The 18764-nt window shown below is 33.2% G+C and overlaps 1 protein-coding gene across 2 annotated transcripts; it reads right to left on the bottom strand.

The window, feature by feature from the left end:
- Positions 1-1419: 1419 nt before the first annotated feature.
- On the bottom strand, positions 1420-17611 carry LOC113067810 (FYVE, RhoGEF and PH domain-containing protein 4-like). 2 transcript variants are annotated; one of them, XM_026240292.1, is made up of 17 exons: positions 17398-17611; positions 13578-13694; positions 12384-12519; positions 11062-11335; positions 9921-10013; positions 8171-8316; positions 7931-8087; positions 6664-6802; positions 6407-6465; positions 6070-6216; positions 5335-5507; positions 5217-5247; positions 3825-3908; positions 3591-3716; positions 3328-3477; positions 2860-3003; positions 1420-2151 (listed from the first exon to the last, which is right to left on the bottom strand). In XM_026240292.1, the coding sequence occupies exons 2-17, from the start codon at positions 13591-13593 to the stop codon at positions 1891-1893; spliced, it is 2136 nt and encodes a 711-aa protein (XP_026096077.1). In that variant the 5' UTR covers positions 13594-13694; positions 17398-17611; the 3' UTR covers positions 1420-1890. The 2 variants fall into 2 exon arrangements, with proteins under 2 accessions (XP_026096077.1, XP_026096068.1); XM_026240283.1 differs by lacking the exon at positions 17398-17611 and adding an exon at positions 16233-16501.
- Positions 17612-18764: the final 1153 nt, after the last annotated feature.

The raw sequence follows: 18764 nt of genomic DNA, 5'->3' as shown, positions 1-18764 counted from the left end.
TCAAAAGCGGCCGCTCAACTGAGACTGCACTGTTCTCGGTTACTGAAGCCCTGAGTCTGGTAAGAGTAGCTTCCAAATCCTAATTACTCAACTTGATGGATCTGTCTGCTGCTTTTGACACTGTTAATCACCAGATCCTCCTGTCCACCCTCATGTAGAAGGGCATTTCATGAACCGCACTCAAGTGGTTCAAGTCTTAACTCTCTGGTAGGAGCTTTAAGGTGTCTTGAGCCCCTTTCACACTGAAATTCCATATAATACACAGGTAATGTGTCCCGGCAATTGTTCACGGATCGTTAGATTTTGGTTCATTCACAGTGCCAGTGATTTCCCAGAATATGTGTGTGCGTTCACATACAACCCGTAAAGGTCCAAAAGATCTTAGCTTTCGCACGGATAGAAAGGAGCTAACTGATCTCTGCTTCGTTACAGTTTGCATATATTTTTGCATCGCAAACTTTAATCTACCTTCCAAACACCCGGTAATGAGTCACACGACAATGTGCGTCATCACTACGACACATCCTTTATGGCATTGGTTCTGGCTTTTGTTCACACAGAGCTCATTCCGGCAATGAACCCGGCAATGTTACTAGGATCGATCCCGGAATCAATCCCGGGATGTGTTTGCATTCACACAGAAGGCGATCTGGCAATGTTCAGGCAATTTTCCCGCACCAACGGTCAGTGTGAAAGGGACTCTAGAAGGGTGAGGTTTCTAAGTCACAACTTCTTGCTACTGGGTTCCTCAAGGCTCAGTGCTTGGACCACTTCTTTTCTCCATCTACATATCATCTTTAGGATCTATCATTCAGAAGCATGGCTTTTCTTATCACTGCTATGGTGATGACACTCAACTCTTCTTCTTATTCCAACCAGATGATCCAACAGTAGTTGTTTGCATTGCAGAGGTTTTCCCTAACACAACATTAGGAAGATAGCAGAGCAGACTGCACAATTCCTTTTCCAAGCTCTTGTTCTCTCCAGACTGGATTACTGTAATGCTCTCTTGGCAAGGCCTTTCTGCATGTACTATCAAGCCTCTGCAACTGATCCAGAATGCAGCAGCCAGAGTGGTCTTCAACGACCACATCACACCTCTCTTCATCAGCTTGCAGTGACTGCCAATAACCGCTCACATCAAATTCAAGGTACTGATGATGCTTGTCAACAAGACAACCACTGCACATCACCAATATACCTAAACTCGCTAGTTCAGACATATGTGCTCTCCAGAAGCTTGTTTTCTGCAAGTGAATAATGCTTCGTGGTGCCATCCCAAAGAGGCACAAGGTTTTCTGAGTGGTTGCTAGGGTGTTTGCTTTGGTATTTAAACTGGTTTATAGGATTTGGTTGCTTGGCTGTTGAAATCGGTCTCCACTGATTCAGACGGTAGCAACAGAGAGGTCTAAGGATTAAGGCGATAGAGCTTAACCTTTATTAATTAATTTTAATGTCAATGTCCTACTTTACAAAAAGCAATAAAGTGCATAAATCTTACGGACAGTTGCAATGACAAAAAGCATATTAACATTACAAATTGAAAATATACATAAAACATGATGTCAAGAAGAGAAAGGCTAATAAATCACAACGCATAAATCAGACTTTGCTGAGATTGGTCTGCAAACAAACTTTTGTAAACTAAGACAATATAATGATTTACATAAATCACACACTGAATGTTTTTACCAGTCTGATTGAGGTTGGCATTATAATACATTCAATTAAAATATCTGATATAAATCAACTGACTGCATATGTATGCAATGAAAAATCTATTTATACACTCCCAAACAAATCCAATCTGTTTCATAAGGTTTAACAATCTAATCAACACATTCTATTCTGCTGAGTTACACGTGTAAGATGGAAAACTGCCTAGTCTTTTCAGGTACCATCAGGCACGTCTTCATGGCAGCCATTGACAAGGTCATCATCGACTGGTGTTTGGCATTCTGGAATCTCCCCGATCACGGCCTTGTGTATCACTTTTAGCCAGCGCAGTTTCACTTCCTCTGTGTCGGCAGTGAAGCAGTGGACAGATTTTGACTGGCACAGACGGAAGCTGGTGGCTGGATGATCCACAGACCGTTGGACATCCTCAACCTGGTAACCCAGGAGCGGGATGGTACACTGGGCTTTGACATCCTAAGAACAAAATCGCAGAGAAACCGGTCTTATTAAAGGCTGGAAATGACCCTGTGATATACTCTCGAGACATACAAGGTGTATATGAGTTTCTTTTTCAGACAAATAAAATTTGAGTTATATTAAAAATGCCCTGGCTCTTCCAAGCTTTATAATGGCAGTGAATGGGGGTCGAGATATTAAAGCTAAAAAAAGTACATCCATCCATCATAAAAAGTACTCCACACGGCTCTGATGGGTTAATAAAGGCTAACTGTCGTATGCATGTTCACAAGAGAGTAGTGTTCCAGTGGATGATAAAGGTTTAAAAAAAAAACACTCAAATGCTCAAAGCTGATTGTTTTCAGCTGGCGAAAAAAACACTTTGGTGGATACGTGGCCTTAGCGTAAGCTATGATACGAATATGCTAGTCTCGTGAGAACCAAGCTTTGTTTACAGCAAAGGAAGAACAATCTCCTCTTGATTTATTTTGAAATCCTCAGACATTCTTCTCAACAAATGCACATTCTGTATTTATAATTTGTGACGGGTGTAGCTAAGTGGTTACAAAGGTGATCTGAGGTTTGCTAGGGCATTGCTTTGTCAAGCTAACATAATGTGAAGCAAGCTACACAAATATATTTATTACTTTTTAGTCATTTCCATTTTGTCTATATCGCATAATTGAAGGGTAATCAATGTGAGCTGGACTACACTTCATCTCTCACCTGTGGAGCGCCGTACAGGTAAAGAACAAGTGCGTCGTGCTGCGGGATCACACACCAGACCCTCTGACACGGTTTAGTTCGGTCCGTACTGTACTGCAGGAAGCCACAAAGGAAACTGTTTCCTGAGACCTGAGCTGCTTCAATCTGGTAAAGGTCAAGAGAAAACGAAAGCGAAAAAAATCAAGCAGAGGTGTGAAGTATTTGATTAAATGTAATTAATTACGGTGCTTGTGTATCTTCTTGGATACTCTGTAGTATTCCAAAGAAAGCATCAAAGATATTACTCTTCTTCACTACATTTTTTAATAAGCACTGTACTCTTTAATCCACTACAATGACAATGAGTGTCACAATTACACATCAGATGTTCACTGTAAGGTATCTCTACATTTTCAGGTGCACATTACACCTCTGAAATCAAGATTATTTCAAAAATGGTTCATGCGGACAGAAAAAAAACCCCAAAACCTCAAGAATTCCTCTTTTCTTCCCGCTGACTGGTTCCTCAGCATCCACTCGTCCGGTCAGAATGAAGTAACAGTCCTTACACACTTTGTTTAATTTGTTGCCGTCGTACCGCAGCGATGCCTTGTAGTCCGAACATTTATAACACACCACCTGAGACACATTTCAAAACATTACAATCATCATCTCTGAAGCATCTTTGAGTTTGGAGTTCAACAGGAAGTGCTCGTTCAGATTTCGAGATAAACGTAGACATGCAAACTCACGTATCCACATGCCCTGCAGTGGTGTCTCCTGCGGGTCAGAGGGTTGAAGGGCTCCTTGCACTTCATGCACATGGTCACCTCATTGTCCCGAATCCAGCGCGGGGCTCTCTTCCCCAGCTCCTCTTTCTGAAAATCACATGAGCACAGATAAGGGAAGTGTCTTTAATGAAGATTTCCCCCTTGACCCCTACCACAGTCTTCTTTATGCATGACCGGTCTGCTCTTTCTACTTACAGAAACCTCATCCGTTACTTCTTTAGAGGCTGATTTGAATGTTTCGTTCTTCTGCTGAAAGATTTCAATGGTCTCCTTGAATGCCTAGAAAACAAACAGTCTACATTGAAACTTTCCAATGGAAAAAAAAGATAATCAGATAGTAATTGCAACTTTTTAATCTCACAGTTCAGATTTTTTTTCCTTGCAACTCTTGATTACAGGATATAAACCTGCAATTGTGAGAAAGACGTTTTAATCGAAATTCTGAATAACATAAACTAGCAACTAAAAAAAACATTCAATTAGTTTATATAGTTATTATTTTTTATTAAGTTTAGCAAAATCTTTATTTAGTGATCTTTATTCATTTTATGTCATTTAGTTTATATTTTCCTTGCAATTCTAAGAATAAAAGTCTGAACAGACAAGATAAAAATTGAATATAAAAACTTTTTTCTCACAATTGTGAGTTTATATATTGCAATTAAGTGTCACGGGTTTATTTCTGCCAACAAAAAAATAAAACCTAAACGTAATTATGAGACAGAAATATGATAAACAAAATCCACCAGACTGAACTTGGGCACGCAGTACAGCAACATGTTGTTAAACTGAAAAGAGAACAGCGTTGTTTCCAATTTAATTGGAAAATCGGATAAAAAAATATTTTGGTAAAAAAAAAATTACAATAAAAAAAATTATATTATATTATATATATATATATATATATATATATATATATATATATATATATATATATATATATATATATATATATTTTATTTTTTTTATATATATATATATATATATTTACTGCTATTCAACAAAACCAAAAAAATATTTAAAATATTTTTAAATATACGTTTATAGCTATTTAATTGAAAATCATACAAATTTATTTTATGTTAATTATTTTATATATATATATATATATATATATATATATATATATATATATATATATATATATATATATATATATATATATATATATATATATATATTAGCCATTTAACTAGACATATCAAATTATTTCATATTATTTGTATGTATTTGCAGCTATTTAAAAAAATTAATAAAACCAAAACATAATTATGAGACAGAAATATGATAAACAGAAATATGAAATTCTGAGGAAAAAAAAAAATCACAAAGTCACAAATTTCTGCCAAATAATAATAAAATATAACTATTTGCAAATTTTTTATCTCACAACTTAACATTTTTTATCAGAACTGCAAGAAAAGGAGAACCTAATTGCCCCAACAGTCTATTACTATCTATATTTATATACACATACAATATATGTGTTTTATTCATTTTTTATTTTGTGGTGGAAACCAGTCCTGATTCTAACATTGATATAATTCAGATTTAAAGCAGCTTTGAACAACACAACAACACTGATACCTTGATCCAGTCCACTTTGTCTTGCTCGGAGCTGTGAATCACAGAAAGCTAGAGTCATTATGTGCTAAAACAGACACGTTCTCTGCTGTTCTCTATATCTGTATGGGTCTGTCCTCACCTGGCCTGCAGCTCCAGCGTTCGCTCTTTACCCGACACCTGGAAGGTGTGCGGATAGTCTTCATTAGAGGTCTCAAGCACCTTCATGCCCTCAACGCAGATCCGCGTGCGTACAGTGTACCGCTGGCCCACCAGACTGAACTTGGGCACGCAGTACAGCAACATGTTGTTAAACTGAAAAGAGAAGGACGGCGTGGTTTCAACCCAATCGTTTTATGTCATGCTTTTCAGCCAAACATTAAATTCTACTTACTACTTGAAAAGCAAAATTACATACCGTATTTTTCGGACTATAAGTCGCACCTTAGTATAAGTCGCATCAGTCCAAAAATATCTCATGATGAGGAAAAAAAACATATATAAGTCGCATTCATTTAGAACCAAGAGAAAACATTACCGTCTACAGCCACCAGAGGGCGCTCTATGTTTTCAGTGTAGACTACAGGAGAACTGAGCAGCATAGAGCGCCCTCTGGCGGCTGTACACTGTAACGTTTTAATGTCTCTTAGTTAATTTCTCTTGGTTCATGTCAAATTAATTTTGATAAATAAGTCGCACCTGACTATAAGTCGCAGGACCAGCCAAACTATAAAAAAAAAAGTGCGACTTATAGTCCGGAAAATACGGGTATCTTGTTTTCTGAAAAATCTAGAATGCTTTTTTTTGTCAATGCATTTTGATTGAAGGATGTTTAGATGGAAAACAAGGCAAAAATACTGCGCGAGAAGCATCTAACCAGGAAAAGGTATCTCTCCATGGACGAGGTGTTTCTGGCGGCCAGCTTTAGGATTTGTCCTTCTTTAATGAGCTCGTTGGATGGGTGAACGATGTCCTCCTCACCTCCCAGCATCTCATAGATCTCCATGAGCTTCTTCAGGTTCTCCTGAAACACATGCATATAAAACCAGTGAAGAATTTATAGAGAGCGAAACACTAATGACTTGTAGGGACCGATTGTTGGTTGGTTATTTCAATGCAATGCATTTTCAAGTTGAAATACTATACAAAAGATATTTAAAGATATAAATGTTCAAATGGATTCAGCGCATCTTGCTTGTGAAAGTGTCTCTCACCATCTTGCGGATGGCCGTGTTGGAGTGTGTGGCAGCCATTGAGATGATGTTCAGAGACTCTGGAAAGGAGAAGGAGAAGTGATATCTCAGCTGACTCATCCAGTTATGGAACTGAAAGCAGTTGGGAACTAAACAATACTTTCATTTGATCTCAAACCCTCACGTTCAGTTGCTCACAGAACCGTGCAAAATAAGTTTACTGTGCTCAGAACATAAAAAGTAAAATGTCCTTGTAAGCAGATGTGTGTATCTCTCACTCTTGGCCTGGCTGCAGTCGGGGTCGTCCTCCGGGAGTCTCTTCAGATAGTCTTTGAGCAGCATCTCGTAGCGAGGAACCCTCTGCACCGGCTCCAGCATGTGATGCTGCAGAGTCAGGTTCCCACACACCTCCTGACTCTACACAAAACAATCAACAGCTCGTCGTTACCATCGTCTCCAACTACTACACAATCAGCGGTCTCTCGACACTGGAACATTCAAACTAGTGTTAGAAGGTCATGCCATTCATGGATTCTCATGCAGAAAATTACTGGGGGAAAAATGTATTTTTTAATTAAGCTTAAAAAAAAATCATATATATATATATATATATATATATATATATATATATATATATATATATATATATATATATATATATATATATATATATATATATATATATATATATATATATATATATATATAGATAGATAGATAGATAGATAGATAGATAGATAGATAGATAGATAGATAGATAGTGATGACCAGTTTAATATAAATATTTTTTAAATATATTTTCAGCTATTTAACTGGAAAATCCTGGCAAATTATTTTATATAATTTTTCTACATTTAGAGTTATTGGAAAAAGGGTAGTGAGGTAGGTAGTGAGGAGAATTGAATTGAATTGAATTGAATTGAATTGAATTGAATTTAAATTTATTTTATTTTATTTTATTTTATTTTATTTTATTTTATTTTAGATATTTACTGCTATTCAACAAAACCAAAAAAATATTTTAAATATTTTTTAAATATACATTTATAGCTATTTAATTGAAAATCATACAAATTTATTTTATGTGAATAATTTTAGATTAAGATTTAAATAATATTTAAATATTTAGATTAAAATAATTTGATCTGTCTGTCTAGTTAAATGGCTAATTATATTATATATATATATATATTAGCCATTTAACTAGACAGATCAAATTATTTAATATTATTTGTATGTATTTGCAGCTATTAAAAAAAAAAAAACACCAAATTATTTTGATATTCGAATATATTTTTAGATAATAAACTGAAAAAAAAAAAATCACCAAACTATCTAATATTATTTTGGTATATATATTACACTGGAAAAATCTGAAAACCAATTATTTGTTATATTACGTAGCTATATAACTGGAAAATCAGACCAAAATGCTTTTAAAGGCGGTAGAATAAGAGTTTATGAAGTGATGAGTACTTTGCTGTTAAAAGTTTATTAATTGGGTTATCATCAAGTAAAAGCATGCACCCACACACACACACACACCTGTATGTCCTGAATGATGGAGCTAAACTGCGCCGATCGCTCCGTCCACTGTTTGAGCAGGTCCATGGCGTTGTCGAAGTTCTTCACGTACTCGGCGTACATCCGGAGAAAGGGTGCGAGCTGTGCTAAGATGTCCCCGATGCGGGGCGTGGAGTCCCTGCGGGAGGACGCAGACGTGAGCGGGTGAGTGTGAGAGCGGAGGATGAGGAGAAGCGTGAGGACGAATCGGCCGGCGCTCACCACTGGTTCATGCGTGTCTCCAGATCCGGCAGGAGGAACTGGCTGTGGAAGGTGTAGATGGATCCCACATTGGAGAAGATGCCCTTCACCACCTCCACAGGAAACGTCCCCTTCCCAGCCTCCTCGGTGAGTTTAGCACAGAACACCTGCAGAAACACAGAACTCACTTCACATGCACACTCTTAAAAATAAAGGCTTTCTACACGGCTTCTTGTTGCAATGCTATAGAAGAACATCTTCGGTTCTTTAAAGAACCTTTCAGCGATAATTTCTTAAAAGAACCATTTTATATTAGTATGAAGAACATTATTAATCTAAAAAAGTTTTTTTCCATTATAAAGAACTTGTATGCAATACATGCGTTCCATTTTTCATTTAATTAAAAAAAGTATAATCTATTAAAAAACATTTTTTGACATTTAACCTGTTAAATGTCACCCCGTCCCGTATACGGGACGCCTACGTTGACTATACTATATTACAATCAAATCGAATCTAATCTTGACAAACTATATATCGTTGGAAAGGTGTAAGACCCCCCAAATATATATTTTACCAATATTTTTTGTTAAACATTATGTAGGAAAAGTAATAGATGAATTTATGACAAGAATGCACCCTCAGAAATCTACATTACAAAAAGAGCTTTGACCTTTGTTTAAAAAAAAGACTTCCTCGTTACCTTTTTCTCTATCACTTTTTAGAAATCATCAGAAGTTATATATCACTTGAAAACATAAAATCTCAAAATTCATCCTTCAAAACCCATTTTAAAATCAGACATTGCATTACCATGTAAATGGCACATCAAAATCATGTTACAAAATGTTTTCAGTCATGAATTATAAAAATTTAGGTTTGTATCATGCACATTCATGTCTATCTTCAAAAACGTGAGTGACATTTAACAGGTTAATATTTCAAGCAATTTAATCATTTTAAAATTAATAATTTAAATAAGTAAATATTTTTTAAATTAACAATTTAGCAATTTAATAATTTTATAAAGGTTTCATTGATGTTAAATGTTCATCATGGAGCCATTTATGATCAAATTAACCATTTAAATTATTAATTTTAAAATTAATAATTTAATGTAATGATTTGTTATCATTTAATAAAAAATTAAAAAAAAAGGTTTCAGTGATGTTAAATATTGTTAATGGAGACAATTTAATAATTTAAATCAATTTAATAATTTAAAGCAATTTAATAATTTAAAATGTATCATTTATTTAATGTATTTTTTTAAACATGATCACAATCAATTAAAAATTATTAGCTTAAACAATTAAACATTTATTAATTATTTAGTAATTAAACTAAACAATTTATAATAAATACATTTTATTCCTTTGAAAAGGTTCAATGGATGTTAAAGGATTTTCATGGAACCAAAGTTGATACTTTTTTTATGTATAAATAAATAATTTAGCTAATAATAATAATAATAATAATATTTTTTTTTGAATAATTGTAAAATTGATCCTATGAGCCATTTAATCATTAAAATATGAAAATAAAATTCCATGGAATGTTTAAAAGTTTCAAGTTCTTCATGGAGCCATAAACGGCCATTTTTTTTATTATTATTAATTATTTAACCACAGTATTTGTGAGTAATTTATCAATAATGTAAATCATGCAATCCTTTGAAATCATTTGTCATAGGTTCCAGGGATGTTAAAGATTCTTAAAGGAAGCCAAATAAAGCAGCTTTATTTTGAAGGATGTGTATGTGTGCCCTGACCTGGTCCAGTAAGTGCAGCCGGGTCACGTACGCTCTCTCCGTCTGCAGCAGCTCACTGGCGATCTTATACAGCTTGAGCTCTGTGATCTGCTCCTGATGAAAACAGCCTGTTATTTCCTCTCACTTATTCAATCTGAAAGCATGACACGTCTCTGCGGTAATGTAACTTAGGTCATGAAAGCTGCTGGAAAGCCACTAACATTCAGTGTAAAACTACTGTACGCTGAGTGGAAAAAAACAGGGCCATGTGTTCGATAAAATCATCTGATAGCAGTCACACAAAGTCATGCAATATACTGAACATTCTTGCTAGTATTTAACAAAGAAAATGAGTTGATGGCATGATGTAACTGACCGTCAGGATGCTGTTTTGTGCTTCCCAAGATACTGTTTTTAGTCAAAAGAGTCCACATCCCAAATCTCGGTCATATTTTGGTCTCTAGATACGACTTGCATCCCTTTTTCAAGGGACTGCAGAGTTCACATTACATTAACATTCATTTATTTAGCAGACTGTTTAATCTAAAGCCTTTACGAAGAATTATTTTGAATAATTTGACATTTTTAATGATTATAATAATTGTTTTTACGTAATCATTTAAATCATCTTAAAAGTAATCAATTAAATAATGCGCAAGTAAAATATCGTTACAATAAATAATGCAATGCGAATCGTGTCATTAAATAATAAAAATAATACATTTTCACCATTTTTATTGCCTGATTGTAATCTTTTCATCAAAGTATAACTAAATACAATAATGGAAATACAATTTATTATTATTATTTAAAAACAACAATAATAAATATATCACAGATAACACGCTTTAATAAAATAATAGTAGATATTTAAATATTAAAATAATGTGTGCATTTTGAGTCATTTAAAACAATAATTATAGTAATTCATAAATTAACTTTTTTTTATTAAATAACACATTTTGCAATAATTAAGGCGAATGCTATTTATATAATACTCTATTTTCACTCATATTGTTATATACAGATGAAAACTGCAGATCTAATCGCTTACCATTGCACCAGAAGTCATGCCAATGTTTATGAATTAGGCTTCGGCCTTCATTCAAATGCCTAAGATGAAGTATAAGCTGTAGTTAAAGTGATAGTGGTGACAGCTCACTTGTTTGTCTTCATCTTTCTCCATGTTCTGCGTCTCTTCATTGAGGACGTTGTCCTGCGTCTCGTCCTCGTGGTCCTGTGGAGCTCTTTCACTGCTGCTGCTGCTGCTTTCTGAGCGAGCCGGGAGATGTTCAGCGTCCGTCTCTTGCTCTCCAAACTCAGCGTGACCTTTGACCTCTTCTGACCACCAGCCGGACCAGACGTGCCAGCCGGAGGGCGACTGGGTGCAGACGAGGCGCTCCGGTGGAGAGCCGTCTGATGAAGCTTTGGTGACGCTGGAGGAGAGAGTATTAGGTGACAACAGCGTGTCTAGAACGCCACTTCAACAGGAAGTGAAAGTCTCAGAGGCGAAAAAAAGAAAAGAGGGGGTGAATTCCCCTTCACTGTCCTATTTATGAAGTGTGAACATAAGATACTACTCAGCAATCATTCTCATCATCTTAAACACCAAAACATTTGGTGTAGGACTGACAGAAACTATTTTCACAAAGAAAATGCTACATTGCATTACTTTCTGTTTTTTGTTCTTTATGCATTTCATGTGCCATTTTTGGAGAACATTATTTCTGGGTTTTTGGACCACAGAACCAGTCATAAGTGTCCTTTTTTTTATTGAGATTGAATAAATAAGCATGCAACTGATGTATGGTTTATTAGGATCGGACAATATTAGACTGAGATACAACTATCTGAAAATCTAGAATTTGAGGGTGCAAAAAAATGAAAATATTGTTTTAATATATTATTTAGTTTTATATTAGTTTTAATATATTATTTCTACAAATTAAAATGTAAAATTTATATATATATATATATATATATATATATATATATATATATATATATATATATTTTATATATATTTTTGCAAAATATTTATTTATTTATTCATTCATTGTTTTACTTAATTGAATGATTTTTTTAAATTAAAATACAAAATTTAAATAAAATTTTATAAACATTAATGCATTTATTTATTCATTCATTGTTTAACTGAATTGAATGATAATTTTTTTATTAAATTACAAAATGTTATTTAATAAAATAACAAATTAAAAAGTGACCAGGATGCACCTTATGAAGTTGGTTTAGGACCATTACATCACAAGTAGTTCATAAATTGTAAAGTTGTTTGCTTAAACATTTTTTTTTTTTTGGAGTGTAAATACCTGTCAAAATATGCATTAGTTTCAATGTAATAATAAAAAATATATATATATTTTTTTATTAATTTTATAATAACTTGTTTTTTTTTAAGTTTGGTGTTTTTTAATGCTAATAAATAGACGTTTCTGATGCACACACAAATCAAACCCTCCGCACCTCCTGTCAATGTTTCTGTGGTATTTCGAGATCACTGACGTTCGTCCTCGGGTTATGTTTGTCACCGTCTCCTCCTCATCCATGAGGTCATTAGCTGAAATCTTCACTGGACACTGGAATTTGGGTTTGGGAAGAACTATAGCGGAAAATAAAGACACGAAAGACGCTTCAGAACAGATATTTTGTGATCATCTGTGACTAGGAAGCATTTTATCCAAAACAAACAGCAGAGGTCAGTGTAATCAAACCCACATGTAATATTTTAAATTAATAAGTTCAATAATCGTAAAATAAATAATCAATCATTTTAATAAATTAACAAAAAATAACATTTTACAATAGTCATTTATATTATTAATAAAATAAAATATTATATTATAAAATATTAATAAATTTTCACCCATTTTATTGTCATTTTATTACAAAAGGATATTGTGTATCTAATTGTTTACCATTGTGTGAATGTGGCAAAGTTAAGAAATAATTCAATAATTTGAATAATTTTTAATATTTAATATAAATTGTATATCATAATATAAGATTTAATTATAATTTAAATAACTTACTAATTTGAATAAACATCATTTTATAATCAAGCATTTGAATAATAAAATTGTTTAATAATTAAATTTAAATATACCAATAAAAATTAAACCATTTTATATAAATAATAAAAAATATATAATTTTTTTCTCAAATTTAAGATCTAAGGAAATATGATGAGAAACCTACATAAAACCTCTAATACATAAATAATAATAAATTAAAAATAATCATAAAGTTTAATAAACTTTCAGACCATTTTTTTTTTATTTTCTAAGTCTAAAAACATTTTTAGTTTTCATTTCTAAGTCTTAAAAGTAAAAATCTTTGTTGTGGTTCAATAATAATAATAATAATTAAGCATATTGATTTTATTTACACAAGAATCAATGCAGGGAAACAGTTCTAAATGTAAAGCATGACGCGCTGCTGTAAGTCTACATGCATAAATACTAGTAGTTTTTTACAGGAGGTTTGTGGGTAAAGCCCACAGTGCCAAGCTCATGTTAAACAACCTTCATGATCTAAACATCACTTCCTGTGCTCCTCCAGCTGCTTTACACTCAACCCGCACTACTTCATATTTCAGAAGGCTGTTAAAACGAGTCTTGTGCAGTGTAAAGAGTTAATGGGATGCTGATGCTGATGTACCTGGTGGAGGAGGCATTGAGACGCTGTAGACCGCTGACCTTCTCAACACTGAGCTCCTGTTATTCAGCAAACTCTCCACTGTAACACGGTCACACTGGCCACCGCATACAACATCTCCTGTCCACACACACACACACACACACACACTTCACTTCTGCAAAGCCAGGTAAACCATTAAACCGACCGAGTGATGTGGGATGTTTCTGGGCACATTTTAAGCCAGCACAGACTCATTTGATGTGTGGAAACGTGTGGATAATGTTTTTTTTTACTTCTATCTTCTTTTAAAACTGTAAAAATCAGCGTTTACTCCTTTGATTGAGAATCTGAAGTGAAAGCAGCATCTGAAGGATGTGTTTAGTGAAAACGGCTGCTTCCTCTATTGTGCGCTTGAACACATCCTCTTGAACAGCATTGTGTGATTATAGATTTATAAACCACACTGCTGCACTGTTTCTGTGGTGGTATGCTGGTATAGCTCTGAAACTCTTTAAATGTGACCCTGGAGCACAAAAGCAGTCAGAAGTAGCGCGAGGATATATAAAGCAATAGCCAACAGATTTTAGGAATTTCAGATTTTTTCATTTTACGCCAGAAATCATTAGGATATTAAGTAAAGATCATGTTCCATGAATAGAGTTTGTAAATTTCCTACCATAAATATAATAAAACTTATTTTTTGATTAATCATATGCATCACTAAGGACTTCACTGGGACAACTTTAAAGGTGATTTTCTCAGTTTTTTTTTTTTTTTTTTGCACCCTCATATTCCAGATTTCCAAATAATTGTATCTCGGCCAAATATTTTCAGATCCTAATGGAAAGCTTATTTATTCAGACACTTAAGACCAGCTCCAGGGTCACAGATTAGGATTTGTGAGTATTTTGGGTAGGGGCAGGTTGTCACAAATTATTTTATATTTGTTATGATTTGTTTTCACTGCTAACATATAACATAAAAACAAAGAAATACACCTAGTTTATGAAATATGACTTCTAATTAAATTTTGTTCTGTGCTTTTTGTCATTGTTGGTTATTCTTTTTTAATATTCCTATTCAGCTTAATTTTTTTCAGTGTGACCTGCTATAAGATCATATTTTGCATTGCAGAGTTGCTTTTATTTTTATATTTTCAGCTTTCACTTTAATTTTAGTTTAAGTTGTAATTTAATTATCTTCTGTGCTTCGTAATTGTGTATATTTTTATTCCTTTTTAAATATTTGTTAGAAAAATCTTTGATTTATTGTTACAAAGAGTATAAAAATATTTTGATTTAATTTTTTGTTTCAGCATATTCCTGTTATTTTTATTTTTTTACTATAAATATTTTTTACAACACCACAATAAACAGCAGAATCCAAGATCAAATTTTTTATTACCTTTCATTTTTATATTTCCATTCATATATATATATATATATATATATATATATATATATATATATATATATATATATATATATATATATATATATATTCATATATATATATATATATATATATATATATATATATAAAATGCCAGTTAAAGTTGATTATTATAAGAGTTTAGTCAACAATAACTGCAATGCATGTTGATACTGTGTGACAACATGCCCCACTATAAGAGTAGTGTGCATTAAATGAGCTGTATTGTGTGTGTGTGTGTGTGTGTGTGTGTATGTTAGAGAAAATAATCATAGAAAAGTTAAAAAACTTCAATAGCCTAAACTTTGATGACAACTCATATTTTCTCATATAACTTTAAAAATATGTTTATTTGATGTATTATCATTTCGGTTGCATTCCTTTTTGTCTCTTAATAAATAAAAGATGAATTATGCTGAAATAAAGGCAGCATGTTGGACTGCGGTTGACAATCTTTTAAGAAATGTGAGTTAGTGGAGGCCTGTGCTTCCTCAGTCTGCTTTCTCAGTTCCACAGGCTCTGAGTCTATGACAAAGACTCCCTCACTCATGCTTTCAACAACAGACCCTCAGAAGGAGAAGTGCTGCATCCACAAGCTCTCAGTGTCATGAGAAACTTCACAAACCCTTTCCGTTTGCACAAAATCACTTGACATAGATTCACTTTTTCAGCAATCATATAATTTGGAGACGAGAGAAACCAGGAAATTCATTTTTAAAATGACACACCAAATGTCATATTTTAAAAGAATAAGTAAAAAAACAAACAAAAAATGTATATATAAAAATTCTCCTAAAAAAAAACAAAAAAAATAACATAACCCTAACCCTATATACATATAAATAAAAATATTAATACTATTTAAGTAAATAATAATATAAATAAATATAATAGAGATATAAAAATTCTGTAAATATAAAAATAACCCTATTTAAAAATACAAATTAAAATGTTAATTGTATTTTTAAATAAATTAATTAAATAGAAAATAATAAACACACAAACACGTGTATATATAAATAAACAAATAAATAAATAAACATAAATTAAAATTATTAAATACATTTCGGTTTATGAATTTCATCTGCAAATAATAAATATATATATATATAATAAATATAAATATATATTATATGTGCATGTGTGTGTCTGCGTGTGCTTCACAGATGAAATTCATAAACTGCAAAACATAAACATGACATATGAACACATGAAAAACAAATAAACAACAGCACACACACTGACCTGTTCTCCGGTCACACACTGCTCTCCTAAATCATGTATGTTGACAGTGAACATGAATCCTCCGATCACTGCATGCCCTTCTCTATCTGTTCACTGCATTTCCCTTTTTTCTGCACGAGCGCATGTGTGTGACATTTATTGTGCAAGAAACTGCTGACATTGAGACTCTGTCAGGCCTCATCAGTTAGTTTGGTTAAGTTCACTAACTTGTTTTCATCTGGGAAATAAACACTGTAGTTCTCCACACACCTGTTTTTGCTCCTCATTCGAATCAAATATCATTAGTGAAGATTCGAGCGACTGAGTTAGTTCCTCATATTGATGTGTCATTTGAGATTCTTCTGTATATGAACTACCCTTTTAATTATCTTTTGAAACCACGTGTTGTTTTCTGAGATAATGTGTCAAATAATAAAACAATTCTCTGGACTACATGAGCTGTTGTTTTGATTGAGGTTAAGTCCAATATACAGTGTGTATGTATTAGTGTTTATTACTGTCCTCTGCTGGCAGAAAGTTAAACTGATATTAAATCAAAAGTTATTGCAGAAACCAAATAAACTAGTAATATAGGCCTACATTTAGCCAAAGCGACTTACAAATAAGGCATTTTTATTATAATTTTAAAAATATATGTATATACATTTTTTCCTTCAGTTTTAAATATTTTACAAGTTAAACTAAATAAAAACGATAAACGTTTCCTTGTCAACTAACTGATATAAAATACGATTATTTATATTATATAGGCTATATTTAATGTATAGGCCTACTTCAGGTAAAAACGTGTTTTGTTTATAATTTGTTTTTATTTATTTTTTTTGTTAACTATATCCCTGCATTGCTATACATAAAACTGAAAATATGTTTAAACAAAATAATCTACAAAATAATAGCTATAACATTTTCCTCATTTAGTATAACACAATATATATAATAATAAATAATTAACTAAAAAAATAAATGCGTTTGTAAAAATGGCAGATAAACAGATTCGCTGATGCGAAAAAAAACAAAAACAGGAAACTGACATTTAATCACGAAGATTTCTGAGTCGTTTTCGTGGACTGTACAAACACTCGTGATGTTTCCATACTGACGGAAATGGCAATCCCACAACAAGCTGAAGCATGTGACGCTGTGTAAAACGGTAAAGATGTCTCACCGGGAACCGATCCCCGTCTGAATTTCTTCTCTCCTTTCGGTGCAGATCTTCTCCTGAACTCCTCCAGATCATACGCGCTTTCTTCACCTTCTCAAACATCTCAGATTCGCAGGAACTTTAAATAATCACTTTAAATCATTAGTAAGTGTAAAGTTCTCGTGCTGTGTTATGTTTGCTGCGCACTTCAACCAACCTTCACCCGTCGAATCTTAGTAGAATGAAGGTAGAGGCTCAATACTGTGAGTATGCGCACTAAAGTTCATCACAATATAAATTAATTAAACTATACTTACCATAATTAACTCAAATTATTTAATAGAAAGTATCTTACCTGGACACGAACATCACATTTACATTTAGTCATTTAGCATAAGTGCTATAACAAGTCGCAGTTAGCTTAACAGTACACGTAGCAAGGGTTTTTAAAATAATATAATAAATAAAAAGAAAACAGAGAGAATAGAAAAAGAATAGAGCAAGCTAGTGTTAGAGGTCTTTTTTTGCTTTTGTTAATTGAATAATAAATTAAAGAAATAGATAGAATACAAAAATATTAGAAAGCTACTTCAATTTTTTTTTTTTTTAAACAAGCAGTAAATGAATAGATTGGAAGTCTAAAAGGGACAAGTGTTTATATATATATTGCGTTCACTTGCAGAACGCAAGCTTCTAGAGGGCATATAAGTCTGAAGTAATGAATTTAGGTAAAGGGGTGCAGAGCCATTGGTGGTTTTGTAGGCAAACATCAATGCCTTGAATTTTATGTGAGCAGCTATTGGTGGCCCTTGCAAATTGATAGACAGAGATGTGACGTGCATTCTTTTCAGCTCATAAAAAGTAATCTTGCTGCCATGTTCTGGATAATGTGAAAGGTTTGACATAACTGTCTGGAAGACCTCCCAAGAGATCATTCCAATAGTCCAGCATGGACATAACAAGAGCTTGAACAAGGAATGGTGTTGCATGTTCTGAAAGAAAGGGCCTGATCTTCTTGATGTTGAATAAAGCAAATATGCAGGACTAGACAGTTGGATCATCGGGATGAAACGAGAGGTAGAGTTGATTGTCATCAGCATAGCAGTGAGAAGAAAAGCCATGTTTCTGAATGACAGAACCTAATAAGTTCATGTAGACGAAGAAGAGAAGTGGTCTAAGAACTGAGCCCTGAGGCACCCCAGTAGTTAGATGTTGCGACTTGGACACCTCACCTCTCAAGATACTTTGAAGCACCTAGCTGATAGGTAAGACTCAAACCACTGGAGTGTGGTTCCTGGAATGCCCTTTGCCAATAGGGTTGACAGGAGGATCTGGTGGTTAACCGTGTCAAAAGCAGTGGACAGATGTAGCAATATAAATATTTAAGATTT

The sequence above is a fragment of the Carassius auratus genome, chromosome 4 (genome assembly GCF_003368295.1).
Source record: "Carassius auratus strain Wakin chromosome 4, ASM336829v1, whole genome shotgun sequence".
In the NCBI taxonomy this organism is placed as follows: Eukaryota; Metazoa; Chordata; class Actinopteri; order Cypriniformes; family Cyprinidae; genus Carassius; species Carassius auratus.
The sequence above is the reverse complement of the archived record's forward strand: the minus strand, read 5'-3'. Positions and strand labels throughout refer to the sequence as shown.

Coding starts and splice junctions, on each gene's coding strand:
- LOC113067810 (XM_026240292.1), bottom strand. Junction 11,336..12,383: donor CACAGAAACATTGACAGGAG/GTGCGGAGGGTT, acceptor TCTCTCCTCCAG/CGTCACCAAAGCTTCATCAG. Junction 8,317..9,920: donor GGCTGCACTTACTGGACCAG/GTCAGGGCACAC, acceptor GTGTTTCTGCAG/GTGTTCTGTGCTAAACTCAC.